General features: G+C 52.7%; 1 protein-coding gene across 2 annotated transcripts in view; it reads left to right on the forward strand.

Annotated features, from left to right (window-relative positions):
- Positions 1–20,222, forward strand: part of CSPG4 (chondroitin sulfate proteoglycan 4) — a 49,225-nt gene extending 29,003 nt beyond the window's left edge. For both annotated transcript variants that reach the window (XM_045192824.3, XM_071221919.1), the window contains 5 exons: positions 866–1,064; positions 1,153–1,287; positions 1,399–1,565; positions 13,537–13,720; positions 14,021–20,222. In XM_045192824.3, coding sequence (XP_045048759.2) covers positions 866–1,064; positions 1,153–1,287; positions 1,399–1,565; positions 13,537–13,720; positions 14,021–15,855 — 2,520 coding nt within the window. In that variant the 3' untranslated portion in view covers positions 15,856–20,222. The remainder of the gene's footprint in view (positions 1–865; positions 1,065–1,152; positions 1,288–1,398; positions 1,566–13,536; positions 13,721–14,020) is intronic.
- The last annotated feature ends 3,827 nt before the right edge of the window (positions 20,223–24,049 follow it).

Genomic DNA, 24,049 nt, shown 5'->3' on the forward strand with positions numbered 1-24,049 from the left:
ACAGGCTGTCTGTGACATGCACACTGGGTATTTTGTGGGAGCAGACCGGTGATAGGGAGACCAGCAAGAGCCGTGAGGGCTGACGGCTGCCCAAGGACCACAGGCAGGCCATGCTCTGTGGAAGCTCAGCCACCAGGTGGCGCTATCCACATTGTTCGTGCCAGGAACCTCTATACAAAGTGACCCTCCTCCTAGACCTCTGGCGGGGTCAGCCTGGGGCTGGGAGAGGGAGCCGGGCATCCCAGAGGGCTCAGTTCTCCAGGTAGGGAAGCCCCTCCCCAATATTGCTCACAAGCCGCTAACTCAGCAGGATAAGTCACAGGGCTCTGGGAACAGATCCTGCCCTGCTGGCAGGTGGGGGCGGGGGGGGGGGGGGGGGGGGGGGACTTCTGCATCCAGGTGCCCCTCACCCTCCCTTGGGGGCTGCTAACTGCCTTGACCCCAGTGCGGCTTCAGCTCTTCCTGCCTCCCACCTGCTCCCTCACCTGGAAGGGAAGCCCATTTCTAAGTACCCTGGGCAGGCAAAGTCACTGTGCCCATAGAGTGCCCCGCCCCACCCGCACTCACTGTGGAGGGTCTTGGGGACACCTGCCCTACCCCTGAGACAGCCAGACTGAGCAGCGCTGTTGAGCAAGCTTTGGGGTCTTTAGGGGTGAGGAGTCTGTGAGGCAAGAGCTGGGAGCTTCCTGAGGTGGAGGGATGTGAGCTGCCCTTGAGGGACAGCCCAGGTTAGGGCAGATGGGAGCAGGGAGCCTGGGCGTGGGGCCGGGCAGCAGGGAAAGGTAAATAGCGTGGGGCACTTTGTGCAGGGGGCCCAGCATGGCCGGGGGGTGGGGGCAGAACCTTCACAGCCCTGTGTCCCCAGATGTGGGAGGGGGCCACAGTGCCCATCCCTACCGCAGCCCTTAGGGGCACGGACGGGGACTCCGAGCCCGAGGACCTGGTCTACAGCATCGAGCAGCCCAGCAATGGACGGGTAGTGCTGAAGGGGGCCCAGGGCACCGCGGTGCACAACTTCACACAGAGCCAGCTGGACAGTGGGCTCGTGCTGTTCTCACACCGAGGTGGGTGCCAAGAAGGGGGGGCCCTATGAGGGTGGGGCCCCCGAGGGTGGGCATGGACAGTGAGACGCAGCTCTACATCTGACCTCAGGGGCCCTGGATGGAGGCTTCCGCTTCAGCCTCTCTGACGGCAGGCACACGTCCCCTGGACACTTCTTCCGTGTGACAGCCCAGAAGCAGCTGCTCCTTTCGCTGGACGGCAGCCGGACGCTGACTGTCTGCCCAGGTGGGTCTGCCAAGGGTAGGTGGCACGCCAGGGTCAGGGTGCCTCTCCAGCAGTCACAGACCTCGCCCTGGCTCCTGGGAAAGTCTGACGGGCCCCTTTTGCCTCTCACAGGGTCTGTCCAGCCGCTCAGCAGCGAGAGCCTGAGAGCCAGCTCCAGCACAGGCACCGACCCCCACCGCCTACTCTACTGGGTGGTGCAGGGGCCTCGGCTTGGCCGGCTGCTCCACACCCAGAAGGGCAGCCCTGGGGAGACCCTGGGGAACTTCACTCAGGCCGAGGTAAGGGCCCAACTCTCAGCCATGGCCCAGGTGGCCCGCTCTGCCACAGACTCGCACGTGGACACGGGTACCGGCTCCAGCACCATTTGCACACTTCCCTGGGCCTCCTGCTGTCCGGGTCATGCGTGCCTTGCCCTCCAGAAGCCACTAGGCCCAAGCAAACAAGGCTTAGTATTCTATAGTGAGAGTCGTTTTTTATCACCATAAAAAACGTCCAAACCTGCAAGAATTTTTATGAGTTTAATTGAGCCAATCTGACAATTGCCCGGAAGCAGAATCTCAACTGATGAAGAAAAGGCTCCATAGAATGGCAGTTATTTTATATATCAGAATCCAAGGGGAAGCTATAAGGGGGTTACATAAAATTCATTGATGATAAATTAGGGAGGTGGGGAAAAGCAAAGTGGGAAAACCCTGGGATTGGATAAAAGGGAAAAAGAATAGACACAGACTTCTTTTATATAGACCAGTATAAGACAGTTAACAGTTATTAACATGATAGTAAGCCCTGGCCGGTGTGGCTCAATGGATTGAGTGCCAGCCTGAGAGCCAAAGGGTCACTGGTTCGATTCCCAGTCAGGGCACACTCCTGGGTTTTGGGCCAACACTCCAGTAGGGGGCGTGCGGAAGGCAACCACATATTGATGTTTCTCTCCCTCTCTTCCTCCCTTCCCCTCCCTCTAAAAATACATAAAATCTTTTAAAAAACAAATAACATGACAATAATAACAACATATTCTGGTGGGAGATTGTGCCCTGAGGGGTCTGGAAAAGGGATTACTCAGACATTCCAAAGGTGTGTTGTTATAGGTACAAAAAGATAACAGACAGGCTCAGTCCAGGAGGATACCAGCCTGGGACATGACTGCCTGCCATGACTCACTTTCAGTTCAGAAGTTTTCATTTCAGACCATCCTATGTGGTTACTTTAGGTCTCTGAGTTCGTAAGGCTGCCCTGCAGGGTACAGGCCTCCCCTGAGTTTGCCAGGTTTAGTATATGGCCCCTTTTTTGTCCACACATCCCCCTTTTGCTCATAAATTAATCCAAAGGATGCATCGATGACCAACCTTTTGGTTGGATAACAGGGTACCACGGTGTTAGGAAGCCTCATTCCTAGAAGTCTTAGTTCGTCTTGCCAAACAGTGGACCACTGGGGAGGGAGCAAGACCGGAACCTCGGATGGAACTCAAGGCTGAATTTTTCTCAAGAAATGAAAAGCAGATCAATGGGAGGCAGTCAGGTCTTAATAAAGGTCTGATGGGCCTTTATTAAGAAAAACACTCTGGCCCTGGCTAGGGTGGTTCAGTGGATTGTAAACCAAAAGGTCGCTGGTTCAATTCCCAGTCAGGGCACATGCCTGGGTTGCAGGCCAGGGTCCCAGTTGGGGGCGTGAGAGAGGCAGCCTATTGATGTATCTCTCACACATTGATGTCTCTCTCCATGTCTTTCTCCCTCCCTTCCCCTCTATCTAAAGAAGGAAGGAAGGAAGGAAGGAAGGAAGGAAGGAAGGAAGGAGCTCTGGATCATTTCTAACCTATCAGCTATCGTGGTCCAGCTTTTGCTGTCTGTCTCACTTCCCTGTATTTTGCATCTAGTAAAACATTTTCTTAGTCTGAGAGCATACCATACACCTTTTCAGTTTTCATAATCTGACCGTGAGACGGGTTTCTGTTTACTGTGGCCTATCTACTGCCCATTGGAAGCACTCAGGTGTTGTTATTAATCTGATTCCCCCTAGTTGTGCAATTGGAAGCTGTAACCTTAAGGTTTAATCAGGGCCAAGGCTGTAAGTACACAATGCTGTAAATTACAATTACCATCTACAATTCCAGAGGCCAGGAGAACAGTAAGATTTTTTTTTAAGAGAGAGAGAGAGAAACATCGATCTGGTTTTCCATTTATTTATGCATTCACTTGTTGATTCTTGTCTGTGCCTTGACGGGGATTGAACCTGCAACTGTGGCGTATCAGGACGATGCTCTAAACTGAGCTACCTGACCAGAGCCAAGAGTTCCATAAATAAATTTCCGGGGCCTCAGCAGCAGTTACAGAGGGCCATGTTTTTAGAGACATTTCAGCTTCTATAGTTAGCAGTCCTGTTATCGGTGAATTTGGGTTTTTGTCTCCTGGATTAAAATAATTTAGACCAGGGGCACTGATCCAAGCAAAGGCAGATTTATTGAAGCTCTGCAGAGGGTGAGAGAGATAGGGCCTCGGGTTCCGTCCCCCGGATATGGGGCTTAGGGATTTTTATCTTTGGGAACAGGGAAGTTGCTGGGGTTAACCGAACAGGGTGTGGTTTGGCTGGCTTTTTCCTTTTTAGGAATGCTGGGGTCCCACTGAAGTCCAGGTATGCATCAATAAAGAAAGGCATTCTGGGATTGTGCAAGACTTACTATGGGATGCAGGAAGGGACTTTCCAACCAGGCACTGTGTTTGTCTCTGGGGTTTGTGACTTGGCTTTAGATCTGAAAAACAAACTTAGAAGAAGTTGCGATCATTTCTGCCCTGTTGTTGTATAGCTGCCTGTTGAGGACTGTTACGGTTCCGACAGGGCTAGACTCGGTGGGCAATTTGGGGGAACATTTTATTCTACCTGTTTCAGTCCCTGTTGGGTTAGGGGGTAAGCATATTTCCATAATTAGGTTCTGGCATTTATACATAAAATTTCTTTCTTTTTCCTTCTTTCTTTCTTTCCTTCCTTCCTTCCTTCCTTCCTTCCTTCCTTTTTCTCTTTTTAAGAAACAAAATCCAAGTCGACTCGTTCATTTCTTGCACTTGAAGTACTCCTCAGTGGCATCCTTCACTGAGACTTGGCAGGGAAAGAGTGAATTTCTTTCTTAATATTCTTTTTCCACTAACTTTCTACAACTTCCCTGTTTATCTGTCTGTCTCTTTTTACTCATTCAGAAAAAAATAAAACAGCTTATTAGGACAAACTACTTCCGTTTAACTTCTCTTAAAAATATACACATCCTTTTCCTTCTCCTTCCAAAAGCATTTCTTCTAAATTTCAAAACAGAAACCATAGAAAAGGTATTAGGGATAATACAAAAGTTATTTTGTACACCCTCAGCAATTATTAACATCTGGACTGTACACACAAGTTTTGAAAAAAGCCTAAAGAACAAGTACGGTTATTATTATTATTACTAGTGTGAGCAGACAGGAAGAACAACCAGACGGCCTGACTGGTGTGACTCAGCCAGTTGGGCAGCATCCTGCAAAGTGGCTTTGACCCCTGTCAGGGCACACACCTGGGCTGCAAGTCTGGTCTCCATAGTTGGGGCACTTCGAGGCAACCAATCGATGTTGCTCTCTCATATCTATGCTTCCCTCCTCTTTCTCCCCCCCTTCTCCTCTCTCCTAAAATAAATATATAAAATCTTTTTCTTTTTAATCAAACAAAGTTCAACATCCATTTGTAGGTATACAGGCCTCGTCAATGTCTTGAGATAGCTATCTCTGATGTCCAAGGCTTCACATCCTTGAGCAGTCTTTGACCTGCGCGGTAGGCAGAGCAAGTGTCAGAAATAGGGCAGACGTCCGTTCTAGGCTAGGTGTCTGGTAAGGGTCCTTCCCACAATGTTGCAGAGAGTCTTTCATTAATGTGCGGGGGTTTTTTTCCAATGGACAAGAATCTCCTGATTGTAAGTTGTGGTCTCCGAGGCGTCCATCACTGGGAGCACACTGTGAAATGATTGTTACCGATTTATCAGTCTCTATAGGCTGATTAATGAGCCGGTGATAATAATGCAGAATATCTCCTTTCAGAAAAGCTGATTTGCACGTCCCTTTACTCAGAGTCATAGAGTGACTATTTCATAAGGAGAAATTCTATGTTTACCAAAAGCACATTTCAGGTTGAGGATCAGTATAGGGAGAGCTTTTGGCCAAGGGAGTTTAAAAGCTTCTGAAAATTACCTAGTTGAGTTTTAATTGTCCCATTTGTATGTTCTACCAATCCAAAGAAAGGGGGATGATAAGCACAATGAAAATAACGTAGAATAGGCCAGATATTACGAACGAATTGCATTATTTGCTCAGTAAAATGAGTCCCTCAACCGCAGTAACTCAGAAGGAATTCCCCAATTGGGAACTAATTTTTCCCTAATAATTTGCCGCCCATAAGGCTGTTGCTTTCCTGCAAGGAATGCCTCAACCCATACAAATCATAATGAACACATATTCGTAGTCTTGAAATGGTAGCATTGGAATAAAATACAATTACGGTCCCTCCAATGGACCTAAAGAAAGTGGGAAATGTTCTCGAGGCCCATGGAATGATTTTCCAGGGTTACTATTGGACACATAAAACATCTGCTGATGGGCTGCAGTACTGATAATGTTGCTTTCCCCACGAAATCATTTTTTCACACTCCGTTTTAGCTCGCGCACATGTTAGAGTGTAGGTGATTAAGCCCCTATTGCTAAGTTTGGTTTCTGACTGGGTCCAAGTGGTATCTGTTTGCCTGGGACAGAGGTCCCCTCTTTTTGTCCCCATGTCCTCTTTTCTTCCGCAGCTGTCCACTGGAATTAAACAAGAGGGTCTTTTGTTGGTTTAGTAGGAAGCAAGGAGCAATCTCAGGTCTGGATAATTTGGCTGTTCAATGTTGCCGGTCTCGCTGCAGCATCAGCTAAGTAACTTCCTTTTGCTTCCGTGGTGGCAGTTGGAGAATGTCCTGGAATTTTCGATAATTGCCAATTGTTTTAGTTTCTGTATGACATGTAATAATTCTGCAACCTACTTTCCATTCCTTCTGGGCTGCCCTGCGAAAAGGAAGAAGACTCGCTGATTTATCAATATTCTAAAGTTGCGAGCTATGCCAAAGGTATAGATAGCTACTATCAGTGTAAATATTGGCTGTTTGATCTTTGGCCAATGGGCAAGCCCAAGTCAGAACTATTAATTAGGCTTGTTGGGCAGATCTATTCAGGTAAATAGAACCTTCGGTTACGTCCACCAGGGAAGTTACTGTATATCCAGTTCAGTAACGTCCCTGTTCATCTTTCAAAGACCCATCTGTGAACTAAGTCAGCGTTATCAACTGGTGTTTCCTGTAAACTATTCCTAGGAGCGAAAATGTGGTCAGTAAGCAAAACGCAGTTGTGGATGTCTCCATCCTACAAAGAAGGTAGCAAAGTCCTTGGGTTAAGACTGTTACACAGAGTCCCAGTTAGGTGCAGAAGGCAAGAGCCAATCAATGAAGGAAGTGGTAAGTGTGACAAAAACTCAGTGGAGACTTACCAGTAACAGAACGGGGAATATAAACAAAGGAGAGCCCGTAACCGTCTTCTCTGCTTGTTTGCACAACGTGTCTACAGCAGACATGGCGGTCATGCGGGGAGGGGGCCGTCTGGCTACTGTGTCTGGTTGCTGACCATCATACCCTACAGGTCTGTGATGATGACCATGTGTGAGTTCAAACTTCTAAAGTAGTTCCTTCGCTCTTACGTATAAAAAGTTACAAAGTTCATAATTAAGGTGTCCCAGAATGGGAGTTGTAGATAATTCTTTAGAGATTGTACAGGTTGTTTTCCTTCTGGGTTCCACTGAATTAGGTCAGGTCAATTTGATTTTGATAAACCATACAAAGGCTGGGCCATTACTAAAAAATTGGAATCGCCCTGGCTGGTGTGGCTCAGTGGACTGAGCACCGGTCTGCATGAGAACCGAAAGATCACTGGTTCAATTCCCAGTCAGGGCACATGCCTGGGTTGCAGGCCAGGTCCCCATTTGGGGGCATGCAAGAAGCAACCAACTGGTATTTCTCTCCCTCTTTCTTTCTCCCTCCATCTCCTCTCTCTAAAAGTAAATAAATAAAAAAAAATTTGGAATCCAATTGTGACTATATCTAGTCAAACCCAGGAACTCTCTAAGCTGTTTTTTTCTGCTGTTCATTTGTTTGTTTTTAAAAGAAGAAAGGATATTATTCCTCCGAGTTTTCAGGGTTAATTAGTAACCCGTGTTTAGATATTAGATACCAAAGTATTTTACCTGGGGTAAACAGAACCAGAACTTGTCCTTTAATATCCTGTGTCCCTTTATAGCTAGCTGTTGTAATAGGTAAGTTGTGTCCATTTGGGAGTCTAGTAATTTCCTAGAGCCTAAAAAACTAAATCATCCACATATTGGATTAGAGTGGAATCTCTAGGAAATTTAACATCATTTAAATTAGCTTTTTAAAAATATATATATATTGCTCGATTTTAGAGAGAGGAAGGCAGAGAGAGAAACATTCATTTTTGTTGTTCCGCTTATAATATTTATGCATTCACTGGTTGATTCTTACGTGTGCCCTGATCAGGGATCAAACCAGAAACCTTGGCACTTCAGGACAACACTTTAGCCAGCTAGGCTAAATCAGCTTTTAGTATCTAAGACAAGAGGCGGGACTCTGAGTATATTCCTGGAGCATTACTACCCAGGGAAACGTGCAATCTTCCCAGGTGAAAGCGAAGGGGTACTTCTGAGGGTTTGTTGTTGTTATTGTTTTACAGAAATGCTGCAAAGGCAGAACGTAAACACCTGCAGTCCTCAGGAATAGTTGATAATAGGCTTGTGGCTTTGGAACAACATGATGTTTGGGAAGAACTATTTATAGCCAGGAGATTCTGTGCCGGTCTCCACCCTTTCCCACTGACTTACTAGAAGGATAGAAGGATTACAGGTGCTTGTATGTGGGATTAGAAGCCCCTTGTTAAAAGCAGTCCTGTATGTTGGGCTTAATTCCAGCTCATGTATAAATGGTATCGGTGATGGGGAAGTCCTGAAGCTGCCCCCAAACACCCTGTGCAAACGTTCGTCTCAAGACGGTATTCCTCCTGTGCAAGTTCCTTTAAAACCATTATCTTCCCATTGGTTCAGTATCTGATTGATTTATTTCTAAATACATTGCCCGCTCTGGAAAAAGGATATGTGGGCATCATGGGTTCAAGAAAATCTTGCCACATCGGGTGAACTGGGGCAGATTAGATTAGCAAAAATATATTGAATATACTGCCACGTAACATTCCCTAGTTGGAGGGAACAGGTTCTGGATTACTTATTTATTTTAAAGGATTTATTTATTTCCAGAGAGAAGGGGAGGGAAGGAGGAAGAGGGAGAGAAACATCAATTGGTAGCCTCTCACATGCCCCCAACTGGGGACCTGGCCCACAAGCCAGACGTGTGTCTGGACTAGAATCCAACCAGGGACCCTTTGGTTCGCAGGCCCGCGCTCAATCCACTGAGCCACACCGGCCAGGGCTGGGGAGATGTAGAACAGACAGAGGGAAAGGGACAGGGAGGGCGAGTCTAGCCAAGGAATCTCAGAGAGCAAAGAATACAGTGGAGAGCTGTAGAAGGGGCAGGAATGGGGTGTTGGCATTTATTAGCTTCAGAGCCTCCTTTAGTTCAAAGACAGTCTTTAAAATTTCTTATTAACTTTTTAAAAAACAAATATATCTGTGCTTCTCCTGGAAGCTTCTAATCTCTAATCAAGAGGCTTCCCTTTCATTCAGTGTAATTTTAGAACCTGCATTTTCTTTTTTTTTTTCTTCCTTTAAGAGTTTATTTATTTGTTTTTGGAGAGAGGGGAAGGGAGGAAGAAAGAGAGAGAGAGAAACATATCCATAGTTTGCCTCCCTAGTGCCCCAACTGGGGACCTGGCCTGAAACCCAGGCATGTGCCCCAACCAGGAAATCAACTGGCGACCTTTCAATTTGCAGGACATTGCCGGACCCACTGAGCAACACCAGTCAGAGCTAGAACCAGCATTTTGTAATTTGGGATGTAAAAAATTAATTTAGCTCCCCCTCCCCCAAAACAACCCCTCCATTTTGGCCTTAAGTTGATATAATTTCTAGTTAAATCTTCCCGTTTCTGTAAGCATTTGCAATTCAAGCCTTCCTATTTCTTTCGTATCTGCAGAAGTGTTCACGGGGGCTGGAGGCTGGGGAGTTTCTGGCCTTGCAGGCACGATTTCCTGTGTTAATTTTGTTTCATTTGGGGATCTGTAGTCTGAACACATTTCGGGGGATATTGTGTGGTGGGTGGAAGGGTGCGACTCATGGGCTGAGTTCCAAAAGGCTGTCGCCTCCCGAGTCACTTCAAACAGTCTTGCAAGTCTCGGTCTCTCTCATCAGCTGTCTATCGGATACAGCCGTGAGGACCCAGAGCGTTAGGTGACCAACCTTTGTGAGCACCTCCCGGGACAAGTCAACTTAATTACAGTCGAGCTGGAAGTTCGCATGGGGCTCTTGCACAGCGTGAGGTGTGCCCTCTGACACCTCCACGCAGATTCTTGATAGCCTAAGAAGACTCAAAATTTGAGCTGGAGGGAGGAAGTGCTTCTTATCTCTGGACCCCAGCGAATTCAGGCTGTCGTATGTCCAGCAAAATGTTTTTTTATTCGGACTCTCAGAAAGAAATTGCAAATGAAAAGTCCAAGTTAAAAAAACAGCCACCTGTTTTTCTTTCTTGTACGGCCTTAGCCTGGGTTCTCTCAACCCTTAACCTATAGTTTTACCTCAAGGAATGTTTTAAAAATTAAAAAAAAAAAAAAAAAAACGAACAGCTCAAGTAAAACCAGAGCCTCTTACCTGAAAACAGGGAGGTCTGCAATTCCACGTGAAACTCACCCAAGTTCACCTGATGCAAAACGGGGAGCAGGTGGAACACAAGGGGTCCCTGCAGGGGGTACCTAGCATGGGCCCTGGGCAGGCTTCTTTGGACTCCTGTCGCCCTATGCCAAGTAAATGTCAACATAAGAAACGTCCAGACCTGTAAGAATTTTTATGAGTTTATTTGAGCCAAACTGACCATCGACAATTGCCAGGAAGCAAAATCTCAACTGATGGAGAAAATGCTCCAGAGAATGGCAGTTATGCACCTTAGTTTATACATCGGAATCAAAGGAGAAGCTGTAAGGGGGTTTTGGAAATCCACTGGAGATAGATTAGGGAGGTGGGGGAAAGCAAAGCCCGCGGTGGGGAGGGGGTATCTCTGGGACTGGATAAGAGGTAAAAGGAAGAGACAGACACACCCCCCTTTTACATGGGGGGGGGGGGGGTTACAGGACAGTTAGCAGTTAACAATTAACATGATAACAATAACAATGCGGGGATCCCTGGTTTTGCACTCTGGTGGGAGATTGTGCCCTGAGGGGTCCGGAAAAAGGGATTACTCAGACATTCCAAAGGTGTGTTATCATAGAGCAGAAAGACAACAGATAGGCTCAGTTAAAGTAAAGACTGACCTTTGTCAGGGAGGATACCTGCCTAGGACGTGACTACCATGGTTCGCTTTTACTTAAGAAGTTTTCATTTCAGGCCATCCTGTGTGGTTCCTTCTGGTCTCTGACTTTGTAAGGCCATCCTGCAGGCCTCCCCTGAGTTTGTCAGGTTTAGTGTGTGGCCACAGAAGAATGCAGGAGGTCAGGATAGAAGGCGTTCTGATCAGGGAAGCAGCAGTTGAAACCCTAGGGGCTAGAAAACGTGTACTGGGTGGCGGACACCAGTGGCTGGTGAGGGGCAGCGCTTGGTCCAGGGACGGAGTATGAGGTGAAGGCAGCTGTTGGGGCTGTGGACAGAGGTATGAGCCTAGGGCTCAGGTCAGCGGCCAGCAAGAAGCAGAGCGGGTCCTGGGAGCTTGCAGCCAAGCGCGTCTATCACTGCAGTGGCCGGGTGTGGCAGTCCCAGAGCACAGCACAGGCTGTCAGTAAACACTCTGACAGCAGGGCCGCTGGGACCAGAGCTCAGGGCTCACTGTGCCCTGCCAGCAGCCATCACTTAACGCCCCTTCTAGGGCAGAGGAGGGGAGTAGCTTTCTGGCCTCAGGAAAGGAGGAGCTTTAACAGGGGTGGGAAAGGTTTATTGAGTCTCTTGTATCAACGAACGCCAGGCCTGGGTTCTCTGTCCTCCTGTAGTCCTGGCTTCTGCTGTGCCCCCCTTCCTGCCCCTCCCGACAATGAAATACTCGGCAGGCTGGTGGCTCCAGTCTCTGTGCACCCTGAGACCCTGGGAGCCTTTGTCATCAGATGCCCCGGAAGTGGGAGGGACTGACCCAGCCATCAGAGCCCTGCCCCCATCCGACATCGCTCCCCCCCCAAACCCCAGCAGTCTGAAGGACCATGTTGAAGGGCCACCAGGAGATGCGCTGGCAGTGTCTTGAAGGAAAGCTGGGGGAAGCTGCATGGCAAAGACCCATCTGCCCCAGGGGAAGGGGGCTGGGCAGGACTTGCTGGTGTCTGACATCACCACGGCCCCACAATACCTGAGCTGGATGGGATAGGGAACAGGCACCCCATTTGCAGATTAGGAACCTGAGGCTCACAGAGGTCCGGTGAATTTATTCAGAGCACATGACTAGTAAGAGGCAAAGCCAAGAATGTGCCTTCTGACTGTTGGTCCAAGGTTTCCTTCCGCAGATGACACGCTTGCTCTCAGAGCTGTGGGACCCTCCCACCTTGTCTGTGACTGGCTCCGCCCTCACCAGACCCCTCCCACCCTGATGCTCCCATACCCAGGCATCCAGCCTCCCACCCCCAGCTCCCAGGGGTCTTCATTTCCTTCTTGCCCACCCTTCAGCCTGAGCCAAAGGTCACAGCTGGCCATCCTTGCCGGCCACATCTGGCCAACAAATGTGTTTTAACTGGCCTGCATATGCATTTAATATGTTTTAATTAATGGTCAACATACAACCTTTGGGAGATTTCACCAAAAAACCTAATTTCCAGTTTCTAGGCCTGCGTTCCCTCTTACAGCAGCCATCTGAGAAGCCGCCACCCTTCGGCGGGGCTGGGCTCCCCAGTCGCCACAGGCCCGCTCTCCTAGAGGTCTCCCACACCATCATTTCCGTCTCGCCATTGCGCAAGTCCTGTTTCTCTGTGAGAAGGAAAACAGTTCTGTGTCTTCTGAAAGGAGAAAACAAAAGATGAGCCGAGAGGACGCATTTGGGTCAGAAGGGGGAAGGGCCTTGGTTCTTTATAGCAATGAAAGTGAAGACTACGCACACATGTAGTGAGCAGCAGGTTGGATGGACTGCAGTTGCTGGGGGCAGGGGTCAGAGGTGAAGTCACAGGGGCAATAGGGTCACAACAGGGTTTCTGCAGTCCAACGGTAGGTTACTGCACCACCCGAGCAAGGGTGATATAACCTTATTTTTCAAAAGCTTACTCTAGATTTTGTGTTAAGAACAAACTGTAGGGGAAGGGAGCAGGGGCCAAGGCTGGGCCAGTTAGGAGGCTACCTCCTTAATCCAGGCAGATATGATGAGGTGTGGGGAGAGGAGGGAAGTCAGGAACGACGCCAGAGTTTGGCCTGAGCCGCTGGAAGAACACAGCTGCTACCTTCCACAGCGGTAGGACGGAGACGTGGGCAGATTGGGAGCCCACGTGGCACATGCGGAGTCGGAGACGCCCACTAGACAATCCCTCCCTAGGAGCTGCCGAGGATGCTGGTGGATATGAGAAGCTAGGGTTCCAGAGAGAACAGGCCGGGTAGGAGACACACATAAGGGGGTCATCCATGTAGCTGGCATGAGGACTGAATGAGTGTTCCAGGGCCCTGCCTGCCGATGGAGAAGAGTCTCAAGGCCAAGCCATAAGTGCTGGGGAGAAGTGGAGGGACCAAGAGAGTCTGTGAAGGAGCAACTACTGAGATAAGAAACCAAGAGTGGAGTATTTCTTTCCCCTGAGGCTCGGAGAAGAGATTTGCCCGAAGTGGCAGAGTCCAGATTTGACGCAGGCATCTGGCTGTAGAGCCTGGGTCTTCACTGCCACGTGAGGGTCCAGTGGTGACCCACTCAGCCAGTGAGGGAGAGTGCAGGTGACAGACAGGCAGGTAGGCACAACTGGGGGAGCCTAGAGGGAGGCTGGCACTGAGGGGTGATCTGGGGGCGTGGCAGAGAGCTCAGTGCCAGCCTGGGAAGGGGCTGCTGGGCACACGGTTTGTACCTGCCTCATCCCAACAACAGGGGTCTCCCACAGGTGTACGCTGGAAATGTTCTCTATGAGCACGAGATGCCTGCTGAGCCCTTCTGGGAGACCCATGACACTGTGAAGCTCCGGCTGGTCTCGCCCCCTGCCCCCGATCTGGCCACCACCCTTGCTGTGGCTGTGACATTTGAGGCTGCCTGTCCCCAGCGCTCTAGCCGCCTCTGGAGGAACACAGGTGAACAGCATGACAGGCTGACAAAATCAGGGGGACACTGGGAGAGGACGAGAGGGGAGGGGGCACAAAGCCAGGGTCAGCCCACAGGACCTGGGATGTTATAGGGAGGGTGGACAGATGGAGAGGCTTTGAGGTCAGAAGGGAGACATGGCCCTTATTCCTACTGGGACCTCTGAACCCCATCTTTGGGTACCTGGTCTGGTGGGGCGGGGGGAGGCAAACCATGCCTTGGGGGCCCCAGTCTGAGGGTCCAAGGCTCTTCAGTGGACTGGACCTCCATAGCCTGTGTTCTACCCCCAGGTCTCTGGGTCCTCAGAGGCCAGCGGGCCAAGATCACCACAGCTGCCCTTGACGCCTCCAACCTCCTGGCCAGTGTCCCAGTGCCGCAGCGCCTGGAGTATGATGTGCTGTTCCAGGTCACGCAGTTCCCCACCCGGGGCCAGCTGTTGCTGTCCGAGGAGCCCCTCCACGCTGGGCAGCCCCACTTCCTGCAGTCCCAGCTGGCTGCAGGGCATCTGGTGTATGCCCACAGTGGTGGGGGCGCTCAGCCGGATAGCTTCCGCTTCCGTGCCCACCTCCAGGGGCCAGCGGGGGCCTCCCTGGTGGGACCTCAAACCTCAGAAGCCTTCACCATCTCGGTGCAAGATGGGAATGAGCAGCCGCCTCAACCACAGGCCTCTGCCCCGCTCCAGCTCACCCGCGGCTCCCGCGCCTCTGTCTCCCGGGCCCAGCTGAGTGTGCTGGACCCAGACTCAGCTCCCGAGGAGATCGAGTTCCAGGTGCAACGGGCACCCCACAATGGCTTCCTGAGCCTGGCAGGGGCCAGTGCAGGGCCTGTGAGCCACTTCACACAGGCTGATGTGGATGCAGGGCGGCTGGCCTTCGTGGCCAATGGGAGCAGCGTGGCAGGCATCTTCCAGCTGAGCGTATCTGACGGAGCCAGTCCACCCCTGCCCATGTCCCTGGTCGTGGATGTCTTGCCATCCACGATTGAGGTACAGCTGCAGGCACCCCTAGAGGTGCCCCAAGCCTTAGGGCGATCCTCCCTGAGCCGGCAGCAGCTGCAAGTGGTTTCAGACCGGGAGGAGCCGGATGCCACATACCACCTCACCCAGGGGCCCAAGTATGGGCGTCTCCTGGTGGGTGGGCAGCCAGCCACAGCCTTCAGCCAGCTCCAGGTAGACCAAGGCGAGGTGGCCTTTGCTTTCACCAACTTCTCCTCCTCCCACGACCACTTCAGTGTCCTGGCGCTGGCCAGGGGTGCCAACACGTCAGCCACAGTGAATGTCACTGTGAGGGCTCTGCTACATGTGTGGGCAGGCGGGCCGTGGCCCCAGGGTGCCACCCTGCGCCTGGACTCCACCATCCTAAATGCGGATGAGTTGGCCAACCGCACAGGCAGTGTGCCCCGTTTCCGGCTTCTGGGGGGACCCCGATATGGCCGCCTGGTCCGTGTGCCCTGGGCCAGAACACAGCCTAGGGACAGCCAGTCTGTGGAGCACTTCACACAGCAGGACCTTGAGGATGGAAGGCTGGGGCTGGAGGTACGCGGGCCAGAGGGTGGGTCCCCAGGCCCTGCAGGGGACAGTCTCACTCTGGAGCTGTGGGCAAGAGGTGTCCCACCTGCTGTGGTCTCGCTGGACTTTGCCACTGAGCCTTACGATGCGGCCCGACCCTACGGCGTGGCCTTGTTCAGTCTCCCTGAGGCTGCTCAGACGGAAGCAGAGAGAACGGGGAGCAGCCCTCCGACTGGAGAGCCAGGCCTAGCAGCCTCCAGCCCTGTGCCCGCTGTGGCAACAGGGGGCTTCCTGGGCTTCCTTGAGGCCAACATGTTCAGCATCATCATCCCCGTGTGCCTGATCCTCCTGCTCCTGGCACTCATCTTGCCCCTGCTCTTCTACCTCCGCAAACGCAACAAGACAGGCAAGCACCATGTCCAGGTGCTGGCAGCCAAGCCCCGCAACGGCCTGGCCGGTGATATGGAGACCTTCCGCAAAGTCGACCCCAGCCAAGCCATCCCACTCACAAACTTGACTGGCCAAGGGCCCTCGCCGGGGGGCCCTCCTGACCCAGAGCTGCTACAGTTCTGCCGGACAGCCAACCCTGCCCTCAAAAATGGCCAGTACTGGGTGTAAGGCCTGGCCTGGGCCCAGACACTGAAGGGCCAGGCTTCCGCAGGCCCCGGCCCCATTGCTCCCATGCCCTGGTGCTGTCTGAGTGTCCCCAGAGCCACAGAGACCTGAGGATGCCAGGGGTGGAGGGTGCTGGGAGAAACCTACAGGGGTCTGGGACGGAGTACAGTCAAGAACTGCCATCTCCGCAGCCTGTTCCACGCAGAGAACTGCAGGGGCCAAGGGCAGAGGCAGGCTCAGGGAGTCAGTCCCTTGCCCTGGAGCTACTTTGAGCTGTCAAAACCAGAGGGACCTCCTACATGGGTGAGGACTCTGAGTCCTGGGTCTGTGACCTTGGGTGAGTCACCCCTTACCCTCTTAAGGACAAGGAGAAGAAAGGAAAGGGAGGGGCAGACAGGGATTCCTGGGAGTTCCCTCCACACCAGGCCTCCCCTTGTCTCTGCCCCAGGGTTAAGAGCAAACTTTCCCCTCTGGTCTTTTAGGGAGATGGTGTTCCCCAGAGCAGAGGGCAGAAAGGAAGAGACCTTCCACTTCTTGGAAGGCATAAGCCAGTAGAATATGTTCAGAACGCAAGGTCGGTGGGTTGCCCTTGGGACAGGTTTATTTAAGGGGGATTACAAGGAAGCTGTTTAACATGGCCCTGAGCCTGCCCACGCTGACGGAGCCCCTGGCAGTGTGAGATGGAGGCCAGTTCATTCGCGGGCTGAGGGCTAAGCGAGCATGGGTCTGTGGCCCTGCAGAGGGTTGGGCGGGGGACCATGCGGGGTCTGAGGCCCCGGACACTGTAGTGTCTGTGTTCCCCTCACGACCAGGGGGCAGGCCGTTGGGGACACTCGGCTCCATGGGGCCTGGATAAACGGTGCTTCAGAGGTTCTGGACAGCTGCGTGTTGTTTGTCTGAGTCTGCACTGGACCCTTGTCCTCACCAACCCGCACTCCCTTACGCCTCAACCAGCAGTGTGGCCAGGGCCACAGGAGCCCTGAACTCCTACCTCCTGGGGCCTTCCTTCCAAATCTCTGCCCCCTCCTTCTGGGATGGGGCCAAGCCCTTTGGTTTAGTAGACATAGGCTAGGCCCTCTCCCGGGAACTTAAAGCAAAACAGGAAACTAACAGATGTTCAGCGTCCAGCCCTAGAATTTTTAGCCTGAGTTTTGGCCTCCACAGCTCTATCCCTCCCCACCCACCTCTCAAGAGGTCAAACAGAGAAGGTGAGGAAAGTGAAGGAGACGTGGGTTCCCAAGCTTGGACCCTGGTGCTGATGGGTAGGCTGAGGCACTGCACCCACAGGTGCCTTCCCTCAGCTCGGTGCAGATTTCCACAAGGGAGATTTCTGCCGGCCTCTGCCCTTCCAACAAGAGGCCCAAGGGGCACTCCTTCTCAAAGGCAGAGTAAGCAGCACGGCTTCTGAAAGCTGTCCCTGTGTGTGGCCTGAAAGGTGGTCCTTTGGTTAGGAGTGAGACCCCCTGTGAGTTCCTACGGGGCCACCACCCCCTGGTTCTTTCCCTTCCGAGGGTCTCTCCCAGGGTTGCAATGGAGACAGATTCTGGGTCCCAGGGGGTAACCCAAGTGAAGTCCTCAGAAGAAGCATGAGAGGCGTCTGAGCTCTGGGGTGGGTGGGGGCAGGAGGCAGGTTTCTGAGCACAGCCAGCCTTTGGCTGTTGACCTGCATCTGGGGAGGGGTCACCTCTGTCCTGTGCTTTGGCATCTGTAACATCGAAACCAGGAACCAGGGAGAGAAAGAAGATCCCCTCCTCTCCACAGGCTGTCCCTGGACCACCCCTACCTCTGATACCATTTACATCTCAACACCTGGCTGCCTGGATCCTCTCCACTCTCTCAGAAGGTTCAGGAGGGCCCCTGCAATCCGGCGTGTCACTGCTGAGAGAGCCCAGAGGACACAGGGAGACAGAGTCAGAGAGGGAAAGGGTCACACTCAGCAAGGCTACATGCAGTACAGTAGCCCAGACCCCTAGGCCCAGCCAGCGCTTGTTGCCACAGTGAAAAGCCTGCCCTAGAGGGCAGCCAAAAGCCGTAGTGGGGAGGCCCACAGAGATCCCTCCACACCCAGAGCTCGAAATCCTGGCCCCACTTCTGGGTCTCTTCAGTGGCCTCAAGGCCAGCCTCACACAGGGCCTTGTCAAGGGTGTCTACAAGCCACACCCCGTGCTTTGCCCCGCCTCTCCCAGAAGCCCAGGGCTGGATCCTCGGGGCCCTGATATCTGGGACCAGCCTCCATCCAGAGCAACCAGTTTCCTTGGAACCGTAAACTGAGACAAGGGTGACAGACCTGCGACACAGGATGTGGCCTTGACTTGGATTTCCCCTGAGGACTGACCCAACCCTCTCTGTTCACACGGGCCAGCCTGCCCTGCCCCCAGTGTCCACTCCAGCTCCTCTAAACCTCTGTCGGCCAGTGCACTGGCCCCCGAGGCTTCGGGCCAACAGCTCTGCAAATTGCAGATATGCCCCCGAAGCTTAAGGGGGTTGCTATCCACTCTACAAAAAAACTCACCAACCCCTTCTGTTAAAGAGCCAGCTCCTCCCAGGCACTGAGGATGGAAGCCGACCTGTATACAAGCGACCGGAAATGTCTGGGAGCCTCTGACCCTCTCTCACACATGCACACAATGTGCACTTGCACAAACAGCTGTGCGCCTCCAGGTCTTCAGACATACAACACAGATAAATACCTGCCTACAGAGTACATACACGTACACACAAACTTTGGGAAGACCTGTGGCCTTCCACAGTCCCAGCAACTAGCACATAGAGCCAAGGGCCAAGATGCCCTCCCTGCCCACCCAGGGACCCCAGATGCCATCAGCAGATTTGGGCAGTGCCCCACAGTGGGAAAGGTGGCATTGGAGTGGGGAACAGGATTGGGGTTCCAGAGAGACCCCCAGCTTGGGAGCCCTGCCCACCACCATAAGTGGTTTAACCTCTTAGGTGCCAAAGAAAGGGCTCACTTTCAGCCCCTCTCCTCATTCTAGAAGCTGGCCCTTTAGGTGGAGTTGCTGTTGACGCAGTGAAACCCTCAGAGCTAGAACCACCATCCTCTGCTAGGAAGCAGGAGAAATGGGCCCCTACCACCACCTCCTGCTGACCCATGTGAACTGCTGACATCTCCCTCTGGGGCCTGAATATTCCAGATCTGAAAGGGATGGACATACCTGTGCAGCCCCCCCCCCCCCCCGAGCTCTCTGGTTGGGCCTCCTGTTCCTGGCCATAACATGTGTGGGAGCCCTGGCAGGTGGGCAGAGCAGGAGCTCGCTCCACAGCTCCTGGCCCACCGTAGGGTCCTCTCAGTTAATGTTGTGTAGTTACTGCTGCAATCAGTCAGGTGTTGCCGAGCTCATTTTGTGCCAAAACTGCTGTGGGAACTGCAGGGAGGAATCCCTCCATCCCTTCCTGAAGAGCCCCAGCCCTGCCAGTGGGTACCTAGCACGCCGTGAGGAATGCCCTCGCCCGGTGGTTGCAGCTGGCTGATGAGGGGGAGCCCAGAGGGAGAGGGCAGCTGGCTCTGCCTGCATCCTTCTCTCTAGAGAGTGTGCGCTTTTCCTGGGAAGAGGCAGCTGTGTAGCCACCAGGCCTAGCGTGTCCGGCTTACCTCCTGATCACGTTTCCATCTTAAGGACAGTTGAGATGCATTATTTAACTGAGAGCCGCTATCCTCACACCGGGTGCCAGCTCCTCGGAGGGCACCTGTGGCCTCTAGGATAACTTGTGGACTTTAGTGTTCATTCATGTTTCAGGTGTCCTACGAGCTCCTAAAGACAGGAGCAGCCCTTGGTTAAATCAACCAGTGGCCAAGAAGGGACTTCTCGACCTGAACACAGCCTCGCTGGGGGCTAGAGGGGCTCCCCTGCTCCTGACCTCTGAACTGCCAACCCTGTTAGCTGGGAGCTAATCCCAAGGCTTCCTTCTGATGGCTGGGAAGGTCACAAAGGACTCAAGTGACCAGTCCTGAAGGCCCAAATTCAATGAGTTCTCTAAGTCTTTACTGCTCAAAGTAGGGTCGAGGGACGAGCAACACCTGGGAGCTTGCTGGAAATGAGGAATCTCAGGTACACCCGGAGCTGCTGAATCCCACGCTGCATTTGAACAAAGTTCCAGGTACTTAGAACACAACCAAACAGCAAAATTGGAAGACACACCAAGTCTTCCCCCTCAACCACTGGGGAAACTGAGTCAGAAGAGGCAGGGACCAGGCAAATGTCACACTGAGGCAGTGATTTTCAATCCTTTTTTTCATCTCATGGCACCTACACTAATTACTAAAATTCTGCAGCACACCAAAAAATAAAATTTTTGCCGATCTGACAAAAAAAAATAGGTATGGGGAGCAAAGGGTGGAAATCAGGACAACTGAATAGTATAATCAATAAAATAAAATTTAAAAAATAAGTATAATTTTGATTCATTCACACCAAATAGCTATTGTTGTGTTAGATGCTGTCATTTTTTTTTGTTTGACAATCTGAGGGAAAAGAGGTCAGTGTCCCTGACCAAACGGTCAGGTTCTGCAAGTTGTAAAAAACTCGTGGCGCATGGGAACCTCGTTGCACTCAGCCGGTCACTCAGCCTGGAAGGAGGTCAGACCTTATGTTCCATTGCCTTTCGCTCCACTGGCAAGAGTCGTTCACTGAACGTCGACTACTCTCTCCTCAGCCTTTCGGCTCAGATCAAGAGTAGTGTCTGAACACCTACTAACCACCTAACCCTGGGCTCCCTGTCCTTCTCCCCCACCCTCTTTTGAAGTGCCTATACACCCCACATATTTGGGGCGATAGGGTTCATGTTATAAATTTTTTTTTAAGATTGTATTTATTTTTTAGAAAGGGGAAGGGAAGGAGAAGGAGGGAGGAAGAGAAATATCAATGTGTGGTTGCCTCCTGCATGTGCCCTAGTGGGGAGCTGGCCTGCAACCCAGGCATGTGCCCTGAATGGGAATCGAACCAGTGACCCTTTGGTTTGCGGGCCAGCATTCAATCCACTGAGTCACACCAGCCAAGGCTGGGAAAAGGGTTCTGATGTGGGGGTTCCTACTCCAGGGGCCTCCAGTAAGGCAAAGAGGGAAGCAGAGAAAGGTGAGGCTGGAAGCCAGGGACGACCCAGTGGGGAGGGTCTTTAGGAAGAAGCTCACTCTCACCCTTACCTCCCAAAGACTGGTCCCAGCAAAGTGCAGCAGCTCCCTACACCCTGCCTCCTGCAACCAAAAACCAGCTGGTCCTCTCCCTGGCTTCACCCCACCTGTCTGGGTCTCACAGACAGAGTGAAGGACAAAGGGAGGTGTCCAGGCAAAGTCACCTGTCTCAGCCATGTCAGAGCAGAGGGGTCAGCAGAGAAAGGGGAGGAGCTGCCTGTTTGTCAGGCTTCCACCAGGTCTGGTCAGGAAGGAGGGGTTGGGCTCCCAAGAGCTCTCTGTCCCACAGAGGGTAGAAACTAGAGACACTGCTACACTAACTGTCCCTTCTGCCCCCCAGAACAAATATCGGCCATGGCCACCAGTCTAGGTGCTGCCCTGGTCCTGGCACCCAACTCCAGGTTGCTATGGCCCTGGCATGAGCGAAGGTCCTCAGTACCTTTTATAGTAAACATAATTCACTGCTGTGTGCTCCTTCAGGGCAGTCCCCAGCCTGACTCAGGGTTAGGTGCACAGTAGATGCTCAGCAAACATCTATCGCCCGACTATAGCCCCTCCCCCGCCACAGGCCAAGAAGTCCCTAACCACCAATCCCAACTGGGCCTCCTTTCTTGAGTTGCCACTGGTTCCCCTGGCTTCCCTCATTCCCAGGGATTCTGGCTGGGCTCCCAATTGCTGCTCTGGCTCCCAGATCCCTTTCAGGACCCAGGCAGAACTGACCCCAGGCCCTAAGTATCTAAGGAGCAAGGTTAACCTGTCCTTCTCACACTCTTCAGAGCTCACTCCTCTCTCTCTCTCTATCCTCACCCACAGCTCCCTCCAACCCAGACATCCCAGGTCTATCCACTCCGAAACCCACGGGCTTCTGCCACTTTCACCAAATCCCACACGAGAGCCCACCACAAACATAATGAAAGTTGATTCCGTGGGGCAGGAGGAGGAGACAGTGCAGAGCCCCTCCTACTCAGCCTCCTCCAGCCCTGCATCCCATCCTCGAATCTCCTTTGCCAGCCGATCTAATGATTACAGCACTCATTTGACCTAACCTTCAAGAGCAAGGAGCACAGTAGAGCCGAAGGTGTCCCCACTGCTACCCACCCAGAGGACCCTGCATGCCTTATGGGAGTGAGTAACTGTCCCAACCACACAGCACAATTTCTGGAGGCTCAGAGCCCCTCCAGATGCCAAGGACACATCTCTCAGCGGTGGAACTCTGGGCACCAAGAGCGGCATTGGGTAAGTGTGAGTGGGCCCTCAATACCAGACATGCTGGCCTCAGCAGTGACCTCCCAGAACCAGGGGCTTGCTGGGGAAGGTGGAGCCTGTTCTAAAGGGTCATTGAGCAAGCAGGCAGGTAGGCAAAGCTGGTAGAGTCCTGGAAGTGACTCTGGAAGGGGCAGAAAGGCCCCTTTGGAGTCAACCTTGCTAAGAGGTCGCCTTGTGGGCAGGGCATCCAGACAGGCAACTGGGGCAGAGTCCGTGAACCCCAAGAAGATTCCAGACCACAGGACCTCAGCCCCTCTGTCCCATGATCTGCCCTGAGAACCTCAGAATCTAGGGACAGAGCCCATGACCTGAAGGAGGGAGGGCAGGGGTGGTGACTGCCTCTGCTCAACGAACTCCTGCAAGTCCACCTCCCTACTCTAACTCGGGTGGGGTCATTAACCCCAGACGGTGTGGATCTAAGCCTGGAGGAGCGTGGTGCCTGCTTTCTGCCGAGAGCCCCACCTCCTGACTTTATTTCCACCCCACTGCCCATCTATACGGGTAGCCATGAGATGCGGCTAGCAGGAGGCCCCAGCCCAGGTCCCACGTCTCCGCTTGAGTTAGGACCTATCAGAACAGAGCAACTGACCAAGCTCTCTTTTCAAAGGGCCGTTGCTGTGGCAGCGCTCTCAGAACAGCATCAGACGCAGTAAACGCTCAGTAAATATTGATCGTGTGATGCATGTTGTTATAAGCGTGCTGATTTCAAATTGCCTAGCGTGTGGGTCTGGCATATTCCGGGTGCTTAACAAATGTTCAAAGTGAATGTTCTTGTTATTATTATAACTTCTCGCAGCCATCACAGTGCCTGGCACATAGTAGGCGCTAAACAAATGCTCGGTCCTCCTGGAAAGTCAAATGCATGCGTTCCCCTTCTGGGAAAGAGGACATCGAGGCACTGGTCTCTGCTGGGTTCTGGAAGGGAGAGTAAGGTGTGCAGCAAGGAGTCAAGTTCTGGGGCAGAAGCTAGCATTCGCACTCTGACCTCCCTTTCTCCACCCCGACCCCGCTGATTCCGAGGACTATCCCTGAGGTTGGGAGTGGGGTGGGCGGGGACCATCTGGCCTACCTTGGAGGAAGAGGGCGGGATGGGATGGGTGGGTCCAGGGAGGGCCAGAACACAGGCTTCCTGGAAGAGGCAGGGGCTTTGGGGACCAGGCTGAAAGAAGCTGTGAAAGGCCCGATCTGGTAGGGAGCGGCCTCCAGGAGTAAACCTGGTGCTGGACTGGAGGCATGTTCTTCCACCACTGCCCACCTTTCAGGGCCCAATCCTTTAAGATGAAGAAATGGGGGGAGGGACTGCAAAGACCCTGGCCCAGAACTCTGTACCCAGTTGCCCCCAGTTTGAGTGGCCTCAGTTGTCCAACTACCCAGGGGTCATCCTAGAAGCCTCAGGAGTTGGCCAGGAAAAGATACCCCCACCCTGCATACATGCATACCCCACACCCCACCCAGCTGACGCCAGCAATACCGGGCTGAGCTTCAGTGCCAGGGAAGTAGGAGGTTGTCCACTCTGCCAACTGGGACAACACAGCCTCCTGTTGGCCAGAGGAGGACAGGGAAGGGCTCTCTAGGCCACCCTGGCTTCAAGCCAGCCCGCCAGAGGTGGGGCAGGGACTGGTGCTTACCCCCTCCCATCCCTTCACCCCCATGCCTTGCTGAGGAAGAAAGGAATACTCCCCAGAGCGAGTCCCGGGTCCTGGAAGGTGGGAGATGATGTCAGGCTGGAAGCATGCGTTCGGAGAGCGGTGGCTGTGGCAGCGTGCATGCTCCTGGGGCTGCCCCGTG

The sequence above is a fragment of the Desmodus rotundus genome, chromosome 7, assembly GCF_022682495.2.
Source record: "Desmodus rotundus isolate HL8 chromosome 7, HLdesRot8A.1, whole genome shotgun sequence".
Classification (NCBI taxonomy): Eukaryota; Metazoa; Chordata; class Mammalia; order Chiroptera; family Phyllostomidae; genus Desmodus; species Desmodus rotundus.